Raw genomic sequence first — 22,359 nt, forward strand, 5'->3', positions numbered from 1 at the left:
CTTTGAATAATTCCCAGGTTACAGCAACTGCTCTGTGAGAATTTCTGAGCTTCCCTCACTCTCCTGTTTATAATATCCTCTATTTTACACAAAGGCAGAAAGGCTGATTTTATTTTAAGGAGTAACTTGAAGGATGGGAGAAAATGAGAGCAAGAGAAGCAAAGGTAGAGAAGGGAAGCAGCCATCACAGCCGAATTCCTTTGAAGGTGAGGTGAACTGAGGTCAGACTGGGACTAAAGTGATCCGTTAAGAGCTGTTTTCTCAAGTGCTCAATCGGCTTTAGGAAGCCACGCCAGCTTGAAGGAGACCATTAAGCAGGGCAGTGGCGAAGCTTGGCAAGGGATCTTCAGAGACATGCGTTTCTCATTTCCAATCAGCCTCCTGTGCCCAAGGGGATCATCAGCATGGGCCGATCCAGGCTGCAAACAACTCTTCCATGCACTTTCTGATTCAGACATCAAAATTAATGTGTTTGGGTCTTCACAACCACTAGCTTGCATTCCAAAGCCATTCTTTATAGCAGGGTTTAAATGACAGCTAATCCCTGTGTTCTAATTGACATCGTCTTGTTTTGTTGTTCAACCACATCTCTCTCAGGACATTTAAACTGAATCCCATCTGGGGTTTCTCTGGAATGTTGCAGTGTTGGTTTTTTAAGTGGGTGTGACGTCACTTCTGGTCTGGGGAGCCGGCCAGGTTCTCTGGCCCTCAGAAAAAAAAAAACAGAAGAGGGAAATGCTTTTAGTAGTGGGGGCATCCTTCTTCCTTGGCCTTCCAAAGTAGCCGGCTAGAAGCATCCTACCTCTTATCTAGAATAATCCTAGAGAGCAATCCTGTTTTCCCTTTCTTTCTTCCTTGAACCCTAAACTGCCATTGGATTAATAATAATAATAATAATAATACAATAACAATTTCAGGTTTCTTTGAGCTGTGTAAGATTGGATGTAGGGCCGCTTTTTCTTTGAGAAAGCCACACCTTCCCCCCATGTAGCCATGTTGTCTGACGCTGGCAGAGGCAACCCTACACAGAAGAGGACCTTCTCTGACTTTTCTTCATTTCTTTCATTTTGAATTGGTAGCTTTGATTTCATTTAATGACATGGGTTTCAGAAAGGCCTGGGAAAGGCAGGGATTGAGCCTGGACCTGTGATCACATTAGGAAATAAGAGGGAGCTCCCTGGTCCCATGCAAGTCAGTTCCCGGAGCACTAACAAGCTAACAGACTTGTCCAGGGTCACTGGAGCTGTGCTCAGACTGGGGCCTTCCATCAGATTTGGGCTTTCTCCAGCCCAGGAGGCTTCCTCCAAAGCACCTCTTCCCAGGCTGGACTGCCCTAAGGCAGTGAAAGTGAGAAGAAAGAAGACAGAAGGAAAGAATGACTTTCTAATAACTGGTTATCCTAAAGTGAAAATGGACTGCTTGGGGACATAATCCTACATCTGCTGCCCTTCTCACTGGGTGATGGAGAAGAATGTATAAACCTTAAAAAGATGGGCTCTATCCATCTGAATAGTGTTGCTTCCTTTTCACAGATAAGGAAATTGAGACCTAGTTCTGATTATCTGGAGTCACACAACTAGTGGGTGTTCCGACTGGTCTCCAAACTCAGCTCTTCCTTCCTCTGCAAGATTCTTTCTGCCATACACATAATAAGCTCTCTGTCCTTGGAGGTTTTCAGGCCATCACAAGAGGCCAGGTGATGAATGATGTCCTAGAGAAGATTTGTCTGGTTGAATTAGAGAACTCCTAGGGTCTCTCATAATGCCAAGATTCAGTGATTTCTTAGTGACAGAAAACCATTTATCTGAGGTGTTTGTGATCCTGCAAAAAGTACAGGGTGGGTGATGGTCTCAAAAGGTCTGCCAGATTCTCCTCGTCCCTCCCCACCCAATTCTGCTGGTGCCTGCATCTTCCTGGGGCTTCTAGCATAGCCTTCTGCCCTGATTTGTCATCTTGATAAGGTGTCCTTCACACAGTGACCAAGATAATCTAAACAAAGCATAGGTATAACCAGGTTACCACACTCCTGCTTTTTAAACATTTTCAGTTTTTAGGATAAAATAGGAAATTCCCCAAGCTGAACTTTGAAAGAAACTGAAATTTGAAAGGGAGGAACTCCACCCTTGGAGAATGCCTTTTGAGGGTAGGGACTGCTTTGTATTTTGTCAACTGTTATTATTATCATGGCACTTCACAGATGTTTATTGAATTGAAATTTTTATCCTTGGCTTTCCAGTCTGATGTCTTTGAGGCTTTGGACTTCTGCCCATTTGCATGGCCAGTGTCAAACACCAGCAACTAGAAAATGTTGAGTTTTGAATGTCTGAGATTAAGAGATTGTGTCAGCTCCTCAACTGTTCTTTCCTTCATTTATTAGCAAGTTGAATAGAATACAAATAATGGCTAGAGATTTCCCAAGTGGAGAAATTGAGGATCGTATAAATATTTAACCTCCCATTTGAGGCTCTCTTTCTTTTCCATACTGGGCTGAGGCCTTGTCAGAGAAGCTAAAGCCCATTTTGCTGTGTGTGTGATGAATGAGGGGGAGAGCTAATGAAATGCTTCCTCTCCCTCCTTCACCTGGCCAGGGATCTGATTTTGTTTGAAAAACAATTGATCCTTTCCCAGGCTTTATAGGATGGAGGGCCCCAGGGGAGGGAAGAGAGAGGATAACCACTTTTCACTCATCTGTGCCCCGGACCCTCAGATCTGATCATGTCTTTGACGGTGTTTGCCTTGGTGAGGGAAACCTTCAGGAGGCTTACTGAAGGCTGAGAGCCGGCCTCAGCAGGCTAGGCTAATTGATGTTAAGGAAGGTGATTGTTACTATAAAGAAGATGTATCTTTTTCATTTCCTTTCCTCTTAGACCAGGAAAACTTGAAGGAACTTATGATTATCTGGGCAGATCGGTCCTTAGCTCCTTTATTGGTCAGTAAGGCCATGGGCTTTCTTATTCATCTCCTTTCAGATATGCCTTGGTGGGGGGGAGGAGGGCTTCTTCAATTCCGCCTGTAGCAGCTAGCCCATCACAGATAGCAGGCCCGCTGGCAGTGCTGGGCACTGCCCTAAACGCTAGGGATGCAAAGCTCCCAAGGAACTTATTTGCTGAATGTATTTGGGACCTAACCGACTTTCTCTCTTTTTCTCTCAGCTTAAACTATGGAACAAATACCGAATTTCCAACATTCCATCACTGATCTTCATCGATGCCACCACAGGGAAGGTTGTGTGCAGAAATGGGCTGCTGGTGATCCGAGATGACCCAGAAGGTAAGACCCCCAGCAGCCTCCTGCCTCTTCCCAGCGCCATGCCCCAGGGAAATGCAGTATAAATGCATAATGATAGATATAATCTAATTTATTAGTAGAGATATATTCTAAATATAATTGGATGGGCTTCACTCTAGAAGAATTCCTTTCTTCATGATTACTGAATTTTCCCAGTTTTGCCTAGTCTTTATTTGAAGCAATATGGGGGGGGGAGAACCTAGAGAACAACAGTTATAATAATAATAATACCTTGGGTGTGCCAGGCACATTGTGCTGTGTGGTTTTTACAAATATTATCTCATTTGATCCTGGTATCCACAATCCTGGGAGGGAAGTTCTGTTTTGATCCCCATTTTCTTGAGAAAACTGAGGCAGAGAGAGGTCCAGTGACTCGACCAAGTTCACACTACTAGTCAGTGACTAAGGCTGGATTTGGACTCAGGTCTTCCTGAGTCTGTACAGGGTTTACAACAACACAAATGGAAGAAACTACAAGAAGAAGAAAATGATCAAAACTGAATGCTGTGAAATTATTCTGGCCACACTTGTCCCCAAAGAAAAGACACAAGAATGCATGCACCAAACCCTGCAAACTAAGACAGGATTGGAATGTTCATGTGTGAGTTTTGCTGAATCTCTTTTCACCTCTTTTTAATCCTTTGTTATAGGGGATGGCTACTAGGGCAAGGAAGTGAAAATGGAATGTAAATAATAGAAAAGCAAGATTGGACTGTGCTTTGGGAGTTTTATCTTGTGTGCCTCTCTCTCTTTAAACTACCTTAATCCTTATGTGGCACCTCCCAGATTTCTAAGCCATTTCACATCTGTTTTCTCTTTTGCTTCTCATTGCAGCCCTGGAGGGATTCAGGATGCCATAGTAAAACAGTGAAATGGGAATAATAATGTACCTCTCTTCTCCACCCCCCACCTGGGGTAGTGTGAGGGATCTAGTGAGACAGTAAGCACCTGCCTGTTCCAGGTAACCCTGGCTTAGGCCCTGGTTAACCCTGGTTGATTGTGGAAGGCTGTGAAGGCTCAGTCCTGGACTGAGTCCCCCAGTCAAAGCATCCTATCAACAGTTAATCAGCATGCCCTTATCAGTTGTTTTCTCTGCCCCAAGCTCTGTGCTTAGAGATATAAAGTCACCATTGCTCACAGAAGGTGACCAGAGCTCCCCACCTCTACTGCTCCCAAGCCTGGACTCTGACTAAGGAGAAAGGGCAGCTGGGCTGAGAGCCCGAGGAGGCCCCTGTAGAACCCTCTGAGCCCAGGGTGAGCTCCAAGAGCCCTTTTGTCAACAGATGTCAGAGTCTGAAAATTATAGGCCTCTTGGACTCCACACACCACGCAGTGTTTGGAAACGACTCTCAAACAAAGCCATATAAGGCAGAGACACCTAGGTCAGCTCCTTTGCCTCCGGTGCAGACACAGACGCAGATGGCCCTCCTGCTGTGCTTGGGAGCATTGGGCAGCTCAGAGCTAAGGAAGGGGCCACAGCAGAGCTTCATGATCCACTTTAAACAAGGCTGGCTTCATTCACTTCCTTGCTCTGGTCCTCTGAAGTGTGATCCTCCAAGCCAGTGCCAGCAGACAGAAGCCCTGGCAGACTCTTCCAAGGCCCAGGAATGGCCTGAGAAAGGCTCTCACCAGGCCGGCCACTTGAGGGAGGATGAGTGTTGTTGTTGTCGTAGTGAATTTCATAAACTGACTTTGCTACTGTAGAAAGAATCCTACCTCTGAGCTTTCCTACCTTATGCAGGTGACTTCACCTGCTTGGGCTTCAGTTTCCAAGACCCCTCCCAGCTCTCAATCTGTGGGCCTGTGAAATAACTGAATTAAAAGTTGCCATCAAGTTATATGCATTTGTTTTGGTGAAGAGATTGCCTACCCTGGCAAAATGGCAATTTGGGCTATCACATGCCCCTGATCAAGACCCATGGCAAAATCCATTGGCTGGAAGCTCCTTGAGAAGAGATGCCACAGCACAAGTGGCTCTGCTTCCCCTGCTCTGGTGGTCTCTAATATGAATGCTGCTGATGTTTCCATAGCTCTCCCAGCTCTCCAGGTCATCTTCGCTGCGGCCCTCTGAGCATTCTTGTTCCCATTTAGCAGATGTGGGAAAAGGCTCATGATCCTGTGGCCAGGAAGCATCCAAGGTGGGAGCTGGACCCAGCTGTCCTCATCCAGCTGCAGTGACCCTCTCGCTGGAGGCTCAAAAACCAAATGCACTCAAGTCTGACCTTGCTCATCCCTATTTCAGGTTTGGAATTTCCTTGGGGGCCCAAGCCCTTCAGTGAAGTCATTGCTGGGTCTTTGCTTAGAAATAACGGCCAGTCACTGGACAGCAGCTGCCTGGAAGGGTCCCATGTGGGAGTCTACTTCTCTGCCCATTGGGTGAGTACCTCCCTCGCACTTCTGCCATCAGGCCAGGCAGGAGAAAGACTGGTTGGGCAGGGGCTGGCCGTGAGATGTACCACTGCTTGGGCAAGAGGTTGTGGGTACTTTCCCAGCCTTCGGAAGTGGCAAAGGTAGTGTTGGCACCAATAGCCATGAAATCACAATGAATCCAGAGAAATGACTACTTTTTTACCCATATATTCATTAGTAAGAATATCCCTCTTTCCACTTCTTATCAGGCCCCGAGCAGCCAGGAGGGATTCCAGGGAAGCCACCAGTAACTCATGTTCATAAACCACCAAGACTGGCAAAATAGTGAACACACTTATCGCTGAACCACGTGTGTGAGGGAAGGGACGCCTATATTAGAATTACCCTCGTTTTACAGAGTTGGGAGAGGAGGCTGAGAAAAGGGAAGGGGCTGGGCAGTAAGTGTCACAGGTCAGTTTGGAACCAAGTACTTGCTTATTTATTGTGCAGCCTCCCTGGCCACCAGTTGTCAGCTGCATGAAGGGAAAATGAACTCATGATCTTCAGAGAAATTCTTTTTTTTTCCTTTCTTTTTGGAGGCAGTAGGGGTGAAGTGACTTGCCCAGGGTCACCCAGTTATCTGAGGCTGAATTTGAATTCAGGTCTTCCTGAGTCCAGGGCTGGTTCTCTATCCACTGCACCACCTGGCTGCCCCTTCAGAGAAATTCTAAGTCAAGGAGGAATTTTTTCAATATTTGACATCTAGGAGGAGTTTGTTTCTGACCTTTTTATAGTCCAGGTTGTCCACCAGGTGGCCCTTCAGACATGAAAGGAGATATTTTAAGTATTTTTAAAAGTACAGCATTTCTTCTTTATTATCAGTGTCCGCCTTGCCGAAGCCTCACCCGAGTGCTGGTGGAGTCGTACCGGAAGATCAAGGAGTCGGGACAGAAATTTGAGATTATTTTTGTTAGCGCTGACAGGTAATATTTTCTGTGGAACTGGAGATGTCTTTCTTCCTGCTTCCCTCAAACTATATAGGACACAAGATATCCTCCTATGCCTTTTAAGAAAGTTAAATACATTCCTGATCAATGGAGAAGGGACTGACACCTTTCACACTTGTTCCTCTAGCTGTCTGACTGGAAGATGAGACTAAATTCATCTCTGACTTGGATCCTGAGGCATCTTCAGGTTCCGTCTGCCCTCACCTGTGAAGGGAGGTCTCCAGGTTCCTGCCAGCTCTGGCATTCTTTGGGTCTCTTTGAAAAAGCAGATTGGGATTAAACACATTTTTAGATTCGTTTGGCTTTCTGGTGGATGACAAAAGTACAGTGGGGTGGGGATGGAAAAGATCCAGATGTTGGCAGAATGTTCCACCTGTTTGGTTTGGCAGCTGCAAAGAGTCCTGATGAGCAGGAGGTCTCTGGGGGAGGAGTAAGAACAATGGGGGGCAGAGAGCATCGGACGCTGGGGGAGGGCTTCTACCCACTGACTTTGCTCACCCAGGAGCCAGGCTGTCTCCAGGTCTCTGCCTCTCCTTGACCTCTCTATCTTCAGGCTCTTGTTCATATGGTCAGACTAAGCCAGCAGTCTGAGGGGTAGGGATGGTCTGTGTGCCCACCAGATCTGTCTCAGATGTCTCTATACTTCACTCTTGGATAGAACTATGCACTCCTTTGGTGCCAGTCTACCAAACATTTAAGTACCTACTCAGTGTGGGAACTGTGAAAATTAGAGAAAATTAGAGCAGGGTCCTGCCCTCATGGAGCTTCCATTTTCTGGTCTCCACTGCCCCAGCAGCAGTTGAGGACACATGCTGTATGAAGTTCAGGTGCCCATGTGCCACTTGCCCTTAAAAAAGGGCTCCTTGGCAGGCACACAAGTAGGAAATGCACCAAGGAATATGTGTTCATGGTGCAGATGGCAAACCCCTTTCAAACATTTCCTGTTAGAAAACTAAAAAGGAGATGCATTGTACCAGTGAAAGGTTAGGGGAGATCAATCTACAAAACCTGAAATGGCTGACTTTTGGGGATCTGCGTATGAATTCTAGGGTCCTTCATCTGTCTGTAGATGAAGTCTTTGTAGAACTGTGAACTACCCAGTTCCCAGGGTGTCTAGTAAGGGAAATGATAAACAGCAGGGGCAGTGTTTGGAAAGAGCTGGTAGAAGACCTAGAGAAGGTAGGGTTGGGGGACAAGGCCATTCTCATTTTGGGTACCCTTTTCTCCCTAGGTCAGAGGACTCCTTCAAACAGTACTTCAGTGAAATGCCCTGGCTTGCAGTCCCCTATACTGATGAAGCCCGAAGGTCGCGTCTCAACCGACTCTATGGAATCCAAGGTAGGAGGAGGGATAAACCCCTTTCCAGAGTGTTGTCCCCAGGCATATTGTTTCTCTACTCCTTCATTGAAAAGAGAAAAGGAACACATTTCTGACATTATTAGGTGTAGCTCAAAAAACAAATCATTGAGTGTTGATCATCTTCATTTTTCCTGGCTAATGCTTAGGGATGTGACTGTTGTCTTTTTCCTTGGGTAAAACTCTGGCCCCTAGCTGCCTGACCAGCTCCTTTCTGTGGATACTGGTTGAGGCTATACCAGATAGGGCCCAAGGATCAGCCCTGATCCCACCCTCAGATTTCTACAAATGCCATTCTGGCCACCATCTTGATGGTGTGTGCTTCCTTCGTTTTATGAGACATTGTCCCATCTTCATGCTCATGTGCATGGAGCTCTTAGCAGGGGTGCAGGCAGTTTGTTTGTCTGTCCACAAACGTGCAGCTCTCTGATTGGCAAACTAAGGCAGAAAGGAGTCTTTGAGACAACAAACATTAGAATGAAAAACTGCATATTGTAGTCGGGAAGGACATTATACAGATAAATACTTATGGAATTTCAAGTATTATTCCAAGAGATGGAACAGTAACAACTCAAGGGATTGGGGAAGACCTCATCTAGGAGGTGGCACCCCAGCAGTTCTTTCCAGGAAGCTTGGGATAAGCAGCAAGGTTGCTTATGGGGATGGGGATGAGCTACTAGGCTAGTCTGGCTTGGATATAGTGGAATGTACAAGAAGAATCATAGGAGCCAAGACCAGAAGGGGATGTGAACCAACCTGCGAGGTTTTGCAGTGCCAAGCTTTGGCTGTCTCTCCTCAGGGCAGTCGGGCACCCCTTTAGATTTCTGAACAGGGGAGCAGCCTGGACAGAGAAGAGTTCTAGAAGCAGTTTGAAATCATAAGATTTCAGAGCCAGAAGAGACTTTAGAGATCATCCTGCCCTCATTTTACGGTTGAGGTCTGGAGAAGTGAGGTGTCTGCCTCAATCTGTGAATGGTGGATAATAGTGGTACCCACCTCGCAGGTGCTTGTGGGAATCAAATGTTAATTTTAAAGCACCAACCATGGTGCCTGGCCCGTAGAAGGCTCTCTAAGAATGCTCGTGGTTATAATGTATTCTGCCCCCTTTAATGAGCACCCCTTCCCTTTCCAGTTCTTGACTGCTAGGGGAAAAGAGCTCTTTTCAATACTTGTGTCCATCTGGGTTCTTCTTTTCTAGATTTCTTTCTAGGCTAGATCTGGTGGTGATAACACAAATGGATCCCCATTTTAGTGACTTTGGGGAGAGTTTCAAGCTGCTACGATAGAATGACTGGACCAATCGATCAGCATATTAATGTGCCTGCTTCCTCTCCCCCCCCCCCCCCCGTAGCTTTTAGCCAGAGCCATGTAGGCACAAGGAATGTCTTAGATAATTATAGGTTTCCTCTCTATTACTCTGTGACCCCAAGAGCCCATGCTGGAAGAGTTGAAGGGTCTGGACTATACCAGATAGAATTTGAACCAGCAATAGGACAGAGGGTGTTTGCATTTGGGGGCCAGAGTAGCTAAAGGGAAGGGTTCATGTTAGGAATCAATGAGTGAGGAGGCTGCAAGAATCCTGCTTTAAAAATGTGGAGCAGAAAGTGACTCTACAGAAGTCTTCTGTTTTACAGAAGAGGGAACTGAGGCTCAGGGGAGCAGCAAATCTACTAACCACAGGAAGTCATCTTCAGAGGGAGGATTTGAAATGAATTCATCTCACCATGGAGCTTGAGCTCTTCCCATAGCACTCAGTCAATCACAGAGGCCTTTCAGGGCCAGACTCTGGACTTGGGGTTTTCTCCTGTGGGCCACGGAGAACCATGAAGGTGTTTTTGAAGAATAAATCTGACAAGAGGGTGAAGGAAAACTAGATGGAAGGGAAGTGTCTGGAGGCAGGTAGCCTAGTGAGGCACCTGGTTCCCTTCCGGCTGGCAGCCTGCTTGCTCTTGGAGGCTCTGGTCCATGATGAACAAATCCCTCGCTGATGAGATGATGATTTTGGCTCCATCTTCTCATTTGTAATTCAGCCACTGCATGAGGTCAGTATGCTGCCGCCCGCCATGCTCACCATTAGCCAGTGGCAGGCATGGCCCGAGGAATGTGAGGCGGCCTCGTCAGGGCCTGGAATGAAGAGAATGTAGCTCCTGCAGAGGCTCCAGGCTGAGTCTCCTGCCTGCTCAGTGAAATGGTTAAGAGAGAGAAGGGGTGACTTGGGAGGGGGGCGTCCCCTCTCACTATTTTATCCCCCTCATACCCCCATCTCCCCTAAAAGGCCATCAGCTTCTTGGCAGCTGTGTGTCTCCTTTCTTATAGACTGTGTGTGTGTGTGTGTGTGTGTGTGTGTACACTTTTTTTTCTTTGGTTCTTAATCTATTAATTTAGGAGGTCTGTCTTCTGAGTAGAAGCACATGTTGTTAATAAATCCCTGTACTATGTTTTTACATCTTTCTAACTATTCAGCAGCATTGTTCTCCCCGGCTTCCCGTGGCCCAGCCTTTGAGAGCATCCCACTGCTCCCATCTGCTGAAGGAGTCGACTGAGGTTTGTCAGAGGCAGCCTGGGAAAGCTGCATTACCAAAAAGGAACCTTTGAAGCCCTGACAGGCTCAGTCTAGAAGGGCCATAGCAAAGGACGTCCAGAACCCTGACCAAGAGCCTTGCCTGCCCATCTTGGGGCTTCTCCCATGGCATTCCCTGGCCCCACCAGACCCCAGTTCCAGTCTTGCCTCCCCTCAGTCACAGCAGACAAGAAAATTGGGATCTTGGGTTTGAGTTTTCAGGTCCCATTTACCTTTTCTGGCTCAACCTTTTCCCAAGTTCCATCTCTTCTCTTTCCATCCCCTCACTGAATAAGACATTCTGAGGAATAGACTGCTCCTTCCTCTGCTCCATCCCTATTCTCTTGCACTGACCTTCCATGCATCTCGCACCTTTCTTCTGGCTCCTCTTTTTCCTAAAGATGGGGTCTCTTTGCTTTACAAAAATCTTCCTTCAAACTTGTCTCTTCCATAAACTACCACTCTGTCTCTCTCCTTTTCACTGCCAATATGTGGAGTATCATTTTTAAATGAATATTCTAAATTTGCTGGCTCCTCTTCCTTATCAGAAAAAATGAATGAATGAAGAAACAGTATTTATATGTTTGCTATGTACTAAGCATTGTGCTACTTGCTTTGGCTCTAAGTAAAAGGCAAGACAGGCCCTGACCTCAAAGAGCTTATATTCTAACAAGGGGAGGCAACATATTACGTAAGGTTTCAGCTGAAGGTCAGAGGGAAAGACCCCATGGTCCTCAGGTGTTAACAGCAAAGCAGATGGTCAGACTTCTTCTTTCTTTGTTGTGTCTGTTCACAGACCATCATCATTTCAAATGTTGAACATTATGACAGTGACAAGGATTTTAAGGTGGGAACTCTGTTTTCTGGGTCCCAGTCGCTAAGGCTGCTGACCAAGATGGGTGCTGAGCTGACGGTTCTCCTCTCCCTGAGGGTGGCCCCCTGGCCGATATCTGGGGACCAGGAATCGGGGCTGGTAGTGTGGGGAGCACTGCTGTTTCAAGGACTCTTAGCGGCCTGTGGATACCAGATCCAAGATCTGCAGAGAGGTTTACAAACATGATCTCCTTTGTCATTCACAGCAGCTGTGTGGAATTAGGAATTAGGTAATCAGTCGATATGAAAACAGATTTGGGGGGTAGGATCACACAGCCCCACAGCCATCCCTGTCCAGGTTGCTTGTGCTCATTAGAAGAATAGAAACTCCCTTATGGCCTGCCTTTGGCTTGATTTTTGTTTGTTGGTATCACAATAAGCACCTGATACTTTCTTTCTTTCAGTTCATTCCTGCTTAAGAAAAAGTCAGTCTCTTCTTCCTTTGAAATTTGCCCTTGGGGTGGCTAGGTGGCAGAGTGGATAAAGTGGATAATGCACCGGCCCTGGAGTCAGGAGTACCTGGGTTCAAATCTGGTCTCAGACACTTTATAATTACCTAGCTGTGTGGCCTTGGGCAAGCCACTTAACCCCATTTGCCTTGCAAAAAAAAAAAAGAAATTTGCCCTGGATTAAAAGTGTATGCAGAGGTTGCAGACTGTACCAGTGGAGAGAATGAATACTCACATATACAAGCAAAAGACTTTTTCTGTATGGTCATTGATAAACTATTAAAAACTTAGGCTATGAGGGCAGCTAGGTGGTACAGTGGATAGAGCACCGACTCTGGAGTCAGGAGGACCTGAGTTCAAATCCAGCCTCAGATACTTAATAATGACCTAGCTGTGTGGCCTTGGGCAAGCCACTTAACCCCATTTGCCTTGCAAAAAAAAAAAGAAATTTGCCCTGGATTAAAAGTGTGTGCAGAGGTTGCAGACTGTACCAGTGGAGAGAATGAATACTCACATATACAAGCAAAAGACTTTTTCTGTATGGTCATTGATAAACTATTAAAAACTTAGGCTATGAGGGCAGCTAGGTGGTACAGTGGATAGAGCATCGACTCTGGAGTCAGGAGGACCTGAGTTCAAATCCAGCCTCAGATACTTAATAATTACCTAGCTGTGTGGCCTTGGGCAAGCCACTTAACCTCACTGTCTTGCAAAAAACAAAAACAAAAGAACGGGCTATGTGAGCTGGAAGGGATCACTTCATCCCTTCATTTTACAGAAGAAAAAGTAGCAGAAATGAGCACCCATCTTTGTTAGCAGCCTTAGTTACCAGGACCCAGAAAACAGAGTTCTCACCTCTAAAATTCTTGTCATAATGTTCAACATTTGAAATGATGATGGTCTGTGACGCCTGCTCTTTGGCCTAGGGCAGTGTCCAGGAGGCTACTCATTTCACAGGAAGCTTCCCCTTGGACTCCTGAAGATTTTGGCTGCTCAAGTCTCTTGGCCTTCTCTATGAGCCTGAACAAGGATAGGGGCAGCCATATGACCAGAGGCTCCAGTCTGTGCTGGGCTAGGGATCAGCCTGATGGCAACACTAGTGAGGCCCCATGTCCAAAGGGTGGCCAGCATAAACCCAGAGTTCTGCCAGTGATGAGCCCATGGAAGAAGGAAGGTTCTCAAGCCTCTGCAATCCAGAGCTGAATCCTCTCCAAGGAAATGGATATTTTGCAATTGTGGGATGGAGTGGCTCCCATTCTGAGGGTGGGGAGATACCTGGAGACCTTCTGATCCCTCTGAAGACATAAGGTGCCACCCTCCTAGTCCTATTTTTACTGCCATGCCTGATAATGAGGGTCCTGCAGAGGCTAACCAGAGTTTGCAGCATTGTAGCATCTTTAAAATGTCTTTCTAAATAAAATGTTTAGACACAGTTAGCAAAAAGCATCTCCCATCTGCAGCTGATGGACTAATCCATGGCTGTCAGAGGGGATGGCATCTTGTCATGTGCATTAGGAGCAGAATTGAACTAAGTTAGGGACTCTTCCTGTTGTCCAAAGTAATGTTTTCCTCCTTAAGAAAAAAGGATATAGTCCCTGTCCTCAGGAAAGGTAGATCACACATTGGAGGGAACATTGAACTCACAGCTGAAAGGCTGGTTGGAGGCCCAGTTCCATCACTTACTACCCATTTGACTGTGTCCAGTCACTCTCTAAGCCTTGAGTTTGCTCATCTGTAAGCTAAAACTTGGTTTATAAAGTAACATGTTAGGGTTGGCATGATGCCTTTACCTTGATTATCTAATTTGATCTTCACAACCCTAGAAGGTAAAGTCTCTGGGACTTCTTGTCCCTATTTTACTGATGAGGAAGCTGTGGCTTGGAGGATTAAATCTTGGACCAGGGTTTGAATGCCGCTTCAGATGCTTACCAGCTGAGTGACCCTGGCCAGGTTTCTTTCCCTCCATGAGCTTCAGCTTCCCATCTATAAAAATGGACAGGCTGGACTCAGTGAGGCCTCTTCTAGTACTCAATGAATGTTTAAAGCTCTTCACAATGAACACACCTTTTCCATCTCTACTGCATGCTATTCTCCTGGACTCTTGCTAGTCCAGCCAACGTGGCCTTGCTAGTCCTCAGATGGGACACGCCACCCCCATGTCCTCACCATGGCACAGGTGACTGTCTCCTGCACTCCCCATCTCCCACATTTCTTAGAATCCCATGTATTTCCTTCCAGATTCAGCTCCAGGGACAGACATTTTCTATGCAAAAGCTTGCCTGACTTCTTCTGCTGCTTGCAGATTTACCTGGTCTTTGTTTTTGTCTCTCCTGTATAGTCTTATTTAAATATTCATGTGTCTCCTGATGAGATTCAAGGCCCTTGGTAGAAGGAACTGCTCCCAGTTTTTGTCTTTGTAATACCAATCCCATCCCACACAGACACACACACACATGCATATACCCCCTTGGTACATGCAATCTATTTTCTGTATGAGACCCATTTGTCTGTACACATAGGTTGGGTGTATTGATTAGTAAGTAACATTTTGAAGAACTCAATTAGCAAGTATTTAATAAGTAGTAACCACTGACCAGCACCTGCCCACAAAACCAGAGTGAGCCCCCCTGCCCCCAAGGGCCATCCTATGTTTGCATGATCATTAAGCAATCAATAATCTTGCATTAATCAATTACTGAGATTCAAGTTCTCTACAAAGAAAAAGTAAACTGAGTCCTTGCCATCAATCAGTAAGCATTTATTAGGTGCCTAGGCAGCTAGATGGTGAAGTAGATAGAGCACTGGCCCTGGAATCAGAAGATCCTGAGTTCAAACCTAGTCTCAGCCTGTCCATTTTATTGTAAGTCTCAGGCCGAGACAGCCTGGCTGTGTGACTTTGGGCAAGTCACTTCACCCTGAATGCCTCCCATCCCATTTCCAGTCATCCTGATTCCTATCTGGTCCCTGGATCCAGATGACTCTGGAGGAGAAAGGGAGGCTGGTGACTAAGCACAGCCCCCCTCACTCAAATCCAATTCACCTGCTTGTTGTGGCAGCACTTCCCTGATGTCATGGTCTTCTTTGAGAATGAAGGACAAACATAAATGAGGTGCCTGCTGAGTGCTAGTCCCTGGAGATACGTAAAGGAACAAGTCAGACCCTGCCCTTGAGGAGCTTAAAATCTAATAAGAAGATGTTTCTCCTAAATATAAATGAATAAATACAAGTTAAATGCAGGGCATCTAACAGTCATGACTATAGACAATACAGGTTTAGAGCTAAAAGGGACTTTAGAGGAAGTTCAAGTCCTTCGTTTGATGGAAGAAGAAACAGACTCAGAGGGCCCATTGTCCGGGACAGAGGTAGGATCTGAACCCCAGCAGGATCAGGAGGAAACATTAAAAGACTGGCTCAGGCCATGCATGATTCTGTGTCAGAGAGAACGCAGATCCCTCCTGGTTCCAAGTCCACCCCATCCCTAGGTTCAGATCACCAGCCCTCTCCAGGGGCCTCAACCAGAGAAGGGAGAGATAGAGAAAGAGAATCAGAAACAGAGAAAAGTGAGACAGAGAGAAAGAAACAGAATGAGGGAGAGAGAAACAGTGAGAGAGAATCAGACAGAGAAAGTGAGACAGGGACAAAGAATGGGAGGCAGAAGCGGAAGGAATCAGTGTGGAGGTGAGGCAGAGAGACTGAGGAGAGGAGAGGAGAGGTGAGAACTTGCCCCCAAGGCCACCAGGCCACCACCCACACCTATCTTCTGGCTGTACAGAGGGGCCCGTCAGGGCCGGACAAGTTGCCACCAAGAAGCGGGGGGGCAGCAGCAGCCCTCAGTTATCACCTAAGGAAATCCCTCCCAGGCAGCAGGGCCCAGCCTTCCCCACCAAATGCCACCCACGGGACAGAGAAAAAGCCAGGCCGGCCAGAGGAGAAAGGCCCCGGGGAGGGAGGCGGCCTGCAGTTGCAGACCCTCCTCCTCCCACCTCGCCCGCTCCGGACTTCAGTGTTTTTCTGCCGCCCTCTGGTGCTCAGAGCATCCATTACAAGACCCCGCCCAAGGCGGCGTGGCCCCTGGGCCAGTCCTGTGGGCAGCCCGCCGGCCCCCACCCCCTGCCCTTCACCGAGCCCTGGCCTTCCATGTGGGTGAGAGCAGGGACCGGCAGGCTCCCCCCTCTCTGCTGCCTCCAGCCCGGAGCACTTCTGGACACTGAGGCTGCTGAAGAAATGCTTTAGCATTCGTTCATTCATTCCCTCTCCTCTTCCCCTCCAATCCAGTCCGGTCCCTGCCCTGAATTAGTGCACTCCGCCCAAAACAGGACATTTCTGCTCCCTGATTCTCATCTCTCAGTTCAGCCTTTCTCCCTGTCTTATGGGACAGAGGTGCCTCCCGTCCTCATGTCTGCTTAGGGCTCTGGTCCACCTTCCTCCGGGACATGCTTTCTTCCTGGAGGCCAGCTAGCCGGCAGCTTCTCCCCGTGTGTGGACAGCCTCGGCCCTCAGGGAGAGGAGCCAGTTCCCACGGGAGACAGAAAGGAGAAATGGCAGCATAAAGATGCCGCTGGCTACCCCTTCTCTGTGGAAGCTCTTTTTTTTGAGCGTAAAGTTATTTTTCAAAACCTCATTACTAGCCAGGAGCTTCTAGATTCCTCTGAACCTCCTGTTTGGTATGTGATTCCAGTAGTGGAATCATTTCATTAGTGGGATTTCCCTTTTTAGGGAGATGGGAAAGGAATGATGGGGTAGGGTTTCCCAGCCTGCCTCCCTTTCCCCAAATTCTAGCTTTAGAAGCACCCTGAAAATTCCAGTGGATCAGAAGTTCACTGTGCAGTGAACATGTTGGATTCACAGAGCTCACAGAATCTTATTCAATGTGTTATGAGGTGGCCACCCTCAGGAACACGTTTCCCTCACAGGTTAATTCCTTCACACATTTATCTACTTCCCCTCACAAGTGTGAACATAATTTATGTGTTTATTCCCTTTGAAGATTGAAATCAGGGGGGCTGGGGCTGCTGTCGTGGGGAGTTCCTTTTTTGGCGAGCTGCCTTTTTAGTATTTTGGCATGGTCCCCATAGAGACATGAGGGTTCAAATTGCCCCGCCAAGGATTGGAAATCCATCCATGTTAAAGTGCCCTGGATTCCCCGGGCCACATGAAATGCTTGTCCCTTCAGCTGGGTGCCGGCAGGCAGTTTGTCCATGTGTCTCCAGATGCTGGGCGGGGACGGTGCCTGCCACCTGCAAAGGGCAGAGTCTCCCAAAGGGTTTGGCCGGGGCCTGTTTCTGTCACTTTAATGCTGGTGGCAGGATCCCCGAGTGCTGCAGGAGGAGGCGATCCCTGGAAGGCGCTGGCAGGCCAGGAGGAGGTCCCAACCTGGCTCCACAGCAGCCCCAGGGACTGTTGTCCACGGCGTCTCTGTCCCCACTCCTCCCTCAGCCAGGGCTCCTCCATCCAGGGTCCCGAGAAACCAGAGGAGAATTGGCCTCTGCTCGCTGTGTATCTGCAAAGAGCAACCAGGTGTGAGGGATTCCTCATGAACATGTCTTCGTTCTTGTGCAGTCAGTCTGCACTATGGAGCGCTCTGCTGCTCCTGGTGCCGGGGTTGGGCCAGTCCATGGCCTGGCCTGAGCCAAGGGGGAGGTGAGGAGCCAGGAAGCCAAGGCTGATCAATCAGCTAGCACACATTTACAACAGGGAGACTGTGTACAGGATGTAAACCAGCCCTGGGGATCAAAGAAGCAGCGAGGCAGCCCTGCTTCACGAGGCCTCCCCTGTAACTCGGAGACGTGGGCACACGCATGGGGTTATGGCTGTGTGCACACACATGAACAGATACATGTTTATGATCAGTACGAGGCAGGGCTGTGATCCCTTCTTGTGGGAAGCCTGTGAAAGCTTTTCCATGTTCTGTTGTGCATGTTGTTCCTCATGTTCTCCTTCAGGGAGAGGCCGGAGCCCTCTGGGCCTCGGGGGCTGGGTCAGTCCCTGGGATGCACCAGCGAACTTCTTCCCCTATAGGACAAAACTGTGAACTAAACCGGTCTTTGTCTCTTCTCTTCCCACCTAGGCATCCCCACCCTCATCGTGCTGGACCCAAAGGGCGAGATGATCACCCGGCAGGGGCGGGTGGAGGTCCTCAATGACGAGGACTGCCGCGAGTTCCCCTGGCACCCCAAACCTGTGCTGGAGCTCTCCGACTCCAACGCCGTGCAGCTTAATGAGGGCCCCTGCCTCGTGCTCTTTGTAGGTATGGAGCCCAGTAGTGGGGCTGGAACTGGGAAGGGGTGGGCCTGGAGCTTAGTAGGAAGGGGGTCTGGAGCCCAGTGGGGGCCTGGAGTCCAGGGAGGACCCAACCCAGTGAGGTGTATCTAGACCCAGGAGGTCCCAAAGCCCAGTGAAGGGACCTGAAGCTCAGGGGGGCCCAGAGCCTAATGGGGGGACCTGGAGCCTGGCAGGGGGATCCCAGAGCCCAGCAAGGGGAGGTCTGGAGCTGGGGAGGGGAGAGGAGCCTGGAGCCCAAGGTGGGGGCTGGTAGGGGGGAGGAGCTGCTTCCTTGGTCTCAACCAGTCTGGGCAGAACTGCCTGAGGAGGCCCCTTCCTGACAGCCCCTTTCTGTCATTAACAATGCCGGACCTGAGGCCTTTGTCTGTTCCCAACCGCCTTGCTTTTGACCCCGATGGTTTATTCATGGCTGTCCTCTCTGCAGGACCCTGCCTGGCCCCTTCCCTTGTGGCGCATTGACTTCCAGCTGAGAATAGGTTAGGCCAGGGCTGATCTCCTTGTCCCCCTGCCGCTGCCTCCCCAGACAACAGTCAAGAACCTTGCTTGGAAGAGGCCGGCTTATGGACCCTGGGAAGGGGGGCTCTGGAGTCGTGGTGGGTGCTCTGCTTAGCCCAAGTGACTGATCATTCATGTCATGATTTGTTCAGGACATAGCCCCCGGTTGGGATTACCAAATCCTGCTGGCTCCCAGGGGCCTCCCAAGGCTAGAGCGACCTCCCAAGCTCAACGTCCTTCTCCCTGGCCCTTGGGAAGCAAAGGGTTCTGATGGGTGGTTCTCTGGGGTTCCCCCTCGCTAGAGAGGAAAGAGGAACCATCCTGGATTTTGTTTCATGGAAATTCCATCAAATCTCCCTCCCATTGGTCTTTTCCTGAGCCCCCACATGGCTGTGAGGGATGATCCCCTTTTCAAATGAGCTTCTGCTATAAGGAAACTAGAAACAAATATACAACACCCCCAAAATCATGTGCACACTCACATACAAGACACTTGTCCCCTTGCAGAGACACCCAGAGAGACACAAATTTGCTTGCACACACATCCACTCACATGTTCACACTCACTGCACACAGATACACACATCTACACATATGCACCCACACAGATACATGCAAAATCTCCCCTTTTTTTATAAGGGAGCAAACAGAATCCCACAGTCACCAGCATCTTAAGCAGTAGAGCTGGTCCTCTGGGGTTCTTCCTCACCCCACATGGTCTTGTGGTACCAGCCTCACCAGCCCTCACTCTGGGGGCCTCTGGGGGCCTTCCAGTTTGTCTGTGAACTCCCAGAACCAGAGCCCTCCCCCCAAGATGAAGTGGAGGGCATCAGGGGTAAAGAAAGGAGCCTGGGGCTGGGCTCAAGACCCCACGCTGCTGCTTCTGAGTTCTAGGAGACACAGTGCAGATGGGGTACAGGGGGGAGAGGACAGGACATGGGGTCAGGACCAAGGTCTGTACCCCTGCTTTGCCACTAACACCCCTGTGACCTTGGGCAAGGTGTTGTCTCTTCTGGGCTTTGGTTTCCTCCTCTGTAAAATGAGAGGCTGGCCTTGCTGTTCGCCAAGGGCCCTTCTAGTACCACATCCTCTGTTCCCATGGTCTCCTCTTTCTGCAGATGAAGGACAGTGGGACCCAAGGAGGCAATGAGGTCACACCACGAGCCCAGAGGAGGAGGCACGGCTGGGACCCCAGTCTCATGCCCCAGGCCAGGGCTTTCCCTTTTCCCCTGGTCCTCCCAAAGCCGGCCTCCTCTCTCTCCCTTTCCCATAGTCACTAGTCTGGCCCATCCTTGAATCTAAACCCCAAGCTAGGCCCCCAGCCCAGGGCTGTAAAGACCCAATCTGTCAGAGGGGACAGAGGCTGCTGCTGCCTGGTGATGCCTCTTCTTGTAAGGGGAGTGAGTGGGTCAAGGAGGCCTGGAGGAAGCCAGGCCAGAAGAGTCCTCCGGCTGCAGCAGCAGAATTCCAACCTCGGCTGACTGGAGGGAAGCCTCCATGCTGATCTGCCCAGAAGGGACATGGGCTGTAAGTGGCAGCCTGGGATTGGGCCTCAGGGCTCTGTCCAGGGCCTCCCTTTAGCCTCACTTGGAAGAAGACTTTCCAGCCCACTTGCCTGTGAATCTTTGGGTCACTGGGCAGCCTTTGCTTCTCTCTCTCCCCTGGATTTCAAGTCATTTCTGATAGAAAGCCCATGGTCTGAGGAGGTTTTGAAACAGGGTCCAGTGCAAACCCCTCATTTTATAGATAAGATAACTGAGGCCCAGAGGGCCAAGCAGCTTGCTCGGGATCATCCAGCTTGTGAGAATCTGAGGCAAGATTCAAAACCCAGCCCTCCTGCCTGTGAGTCTAGGGATTGCTCCCCTAGACCGTGCTGCCTCTCACTGTGACTACAAACCACTGTCCACAGGGTGACCTGGTGTGCTGGGGGGGTCAACCACTGAACGGAAAGGAGGAGCTTAGGGAAGGATGGTTATAAGGCGTGTGACCCTCAGAAACCTGGGCGTTCTTTGCTGATAGAAGAGTCTGTAGGAGTTAGAGGCCAGGGAATCCAGAGGGTCTATGTGGGGCTGTTTGGTGGTTATTGGGCCTTCTTTTACGAGAGGGAGTCTCCAGATCCTTGACTTTGACATCATCTACCCAGAGCAGTGGGGACTGCCCCCACTGATCACAAATCACCGCACTCTTGTCTCCTCTCCCCTTTCAGATTCAGAGGACGATGGCGAATCTGATGCCGCCAAGCAACTCATCCAGCCGATCGCAGAGAAGATCATTGCTAAGTACAAAGCCAAAGAGGAGGAGGCTCCACTTCTGTTCTTTGTGGCGGGAGAGGTGAGGAGAGGGTCCCAAGGGTCTGGCATCCCCTGCTCCGCTGCCATCCTTAGAGGCAGACTCTGGTTGTGCCTCTGGAGACAGAGGCAGCACCCAGAGCAGAAGGGTAGAGCTCTGGGAACTACGCTTCTGAAATTACACTGGCTGTGGGGTCCGATCCTAGCCCTAAGGATCATTCCCTGTGACCCTGAACTTCCTGGGCCTCAGTTTTCTATAAAAAGGAGTGGTTAGATGGACTGGTCTCTACAGCCCCTCCTTTGACTCTAGATCCTCTTCTCTCTGTGTTGGAGAGAAGTCAAACCCAGAGACAGAGATTTAAGTCTTTTTTGCATTGAGTTGAGAGTTCAAGATTTAGAGCAGGGACCTCAGGGCCACTTTGTCCAATGGCCTCATTTTGCTGATGGCAGACAGAGGCTGAGAGAGGCAAAGGGACTGGCCATAAAGGGAGGACCTCTCAGGGCCATTAGCCATGACAGCAACTTCAGAACCCTTCCTACCATCATGCTGTGAAATAAATAAACCGATGACTTCCCTCCCAGTGAAAATCCAGTGAAATGAGGATTCAGGCAAAGACAGAGAGGTCTGGCACCTGGAAGGTGGATTGGTAAAGTCATTCCTAAAGTCACATCACAAGGGGTCCCCATGGCCATGGAGAGGATGCCAAGAGGGAAGGGACTTCCTCCCCCACATTCCCATCGCATGGTGCCTTCTAGCTCTCTCCTTTGCCACACCTTCAGAGGGTAAATGAGTCTGCCCTTCTTTACCAGAACTAGGGGAAGAGATTGTGATTATCCAACTGGCTGCTGGAAAATTTGGGGGGGTTCTAGAGGCAGCAGAAGCCAGCCAAGGCCTTTACAGAACTCAGGGCTTGGTGCCAGTCCTTGGGACTTGCTTGCCAAAGCCAGCAGCCCACTCCCAAGGGTGCCCTGAGGAAGTCACCCAACAAAGGGGCTCTCCCTGAGCTTCAGGCTCTCCTTGGATTCTCTGGGTCTGGGGACAGCAAGACAAGGCCACTCTTTCAGCCTCTTGGGGAAGCTCTTCCCCTTGAGCCCAGTCTGTAAAGCCTCATTAGCTCACCTGATCCTTTGCAAGGTGCATTGCCCTTTAGGAAGGGTCTTGCTTCCTGAGCAGCCCACAAAGTGGTTCCCCATCAGAAGGGGCACCAATTTGTAGAGTGATTTTACCCAAAGCCTGTGAAAATGCCAGTTTTATGAATAAGTTGATGTCTTCTCTATGAGCCGATACCTGTCTCTTTGCCATGCTCAGCCAGGCGGGCTGGTACTGCAGCTGGTCCCTCTGTAAGGATGACAGGGCTCAATCCCTCAGAAATGGCGAATCTCCTTGCAAAATGGCCGCAGTCTGCGCAGGG

The 22,359-nt window shown here is 49.1% G+C and overlaps 1 protein-coding gene across 3 annotated transcripts in view; it reads left to right on the forward strand.

Annotated features, from left to right (window-relative positions):
• NXN (nucleoredoxin) overlaps positions 1–22,359 on the forward strand; it is a 168,847-nt gene that overhangs the window by 141,772 nt on the left and 4,716 nt on the right. For all 3 annotated transcript variants that reach the window (XM_074189150.1, XM_074189151.1, XM_074189152.1), the window contains 6 exons: positions 3,153–3,270; positions 5,531–5,664; positions 6,520–6,620; positions 7,876–7,982; positions 17,950–18,129; positions 20,866–20,990. In XM_074189150.1, coding sequence (XP_074045251.1) covers positions 3,153–3,270; positions 5,531–5,664; positions 6,520–6,620; positions 7,876–7,982; positions 17,950–18,129; positions 20,866–20,990 — 765 coding nt within the window. The remainder of the gene's footprint in view (positions 1–3,152; positions 3,271–5,530; positions 5,665–6,519; positions 6,621–7,875; positions 7,983–17,949; positions 18,130–20,865; positions 20,991–22,359) is intronic.

Source organism: Macrotis lagotis, chromosome 5 (assembly GCF_037893015.1).
Source record: "Macrotis lagotis isolate mMagLag1 chromosome 5, bilby.v1.9.chrom.fasta, whole genome shotgun sequence".
NCBI classification, from domain to species: domain Eukaryota; kingdom Metazoa; phylum Chordata; class Mammalia; order Peramelemorphia; family Peramelidae; genus Macrotis; species Macrotis lagotis.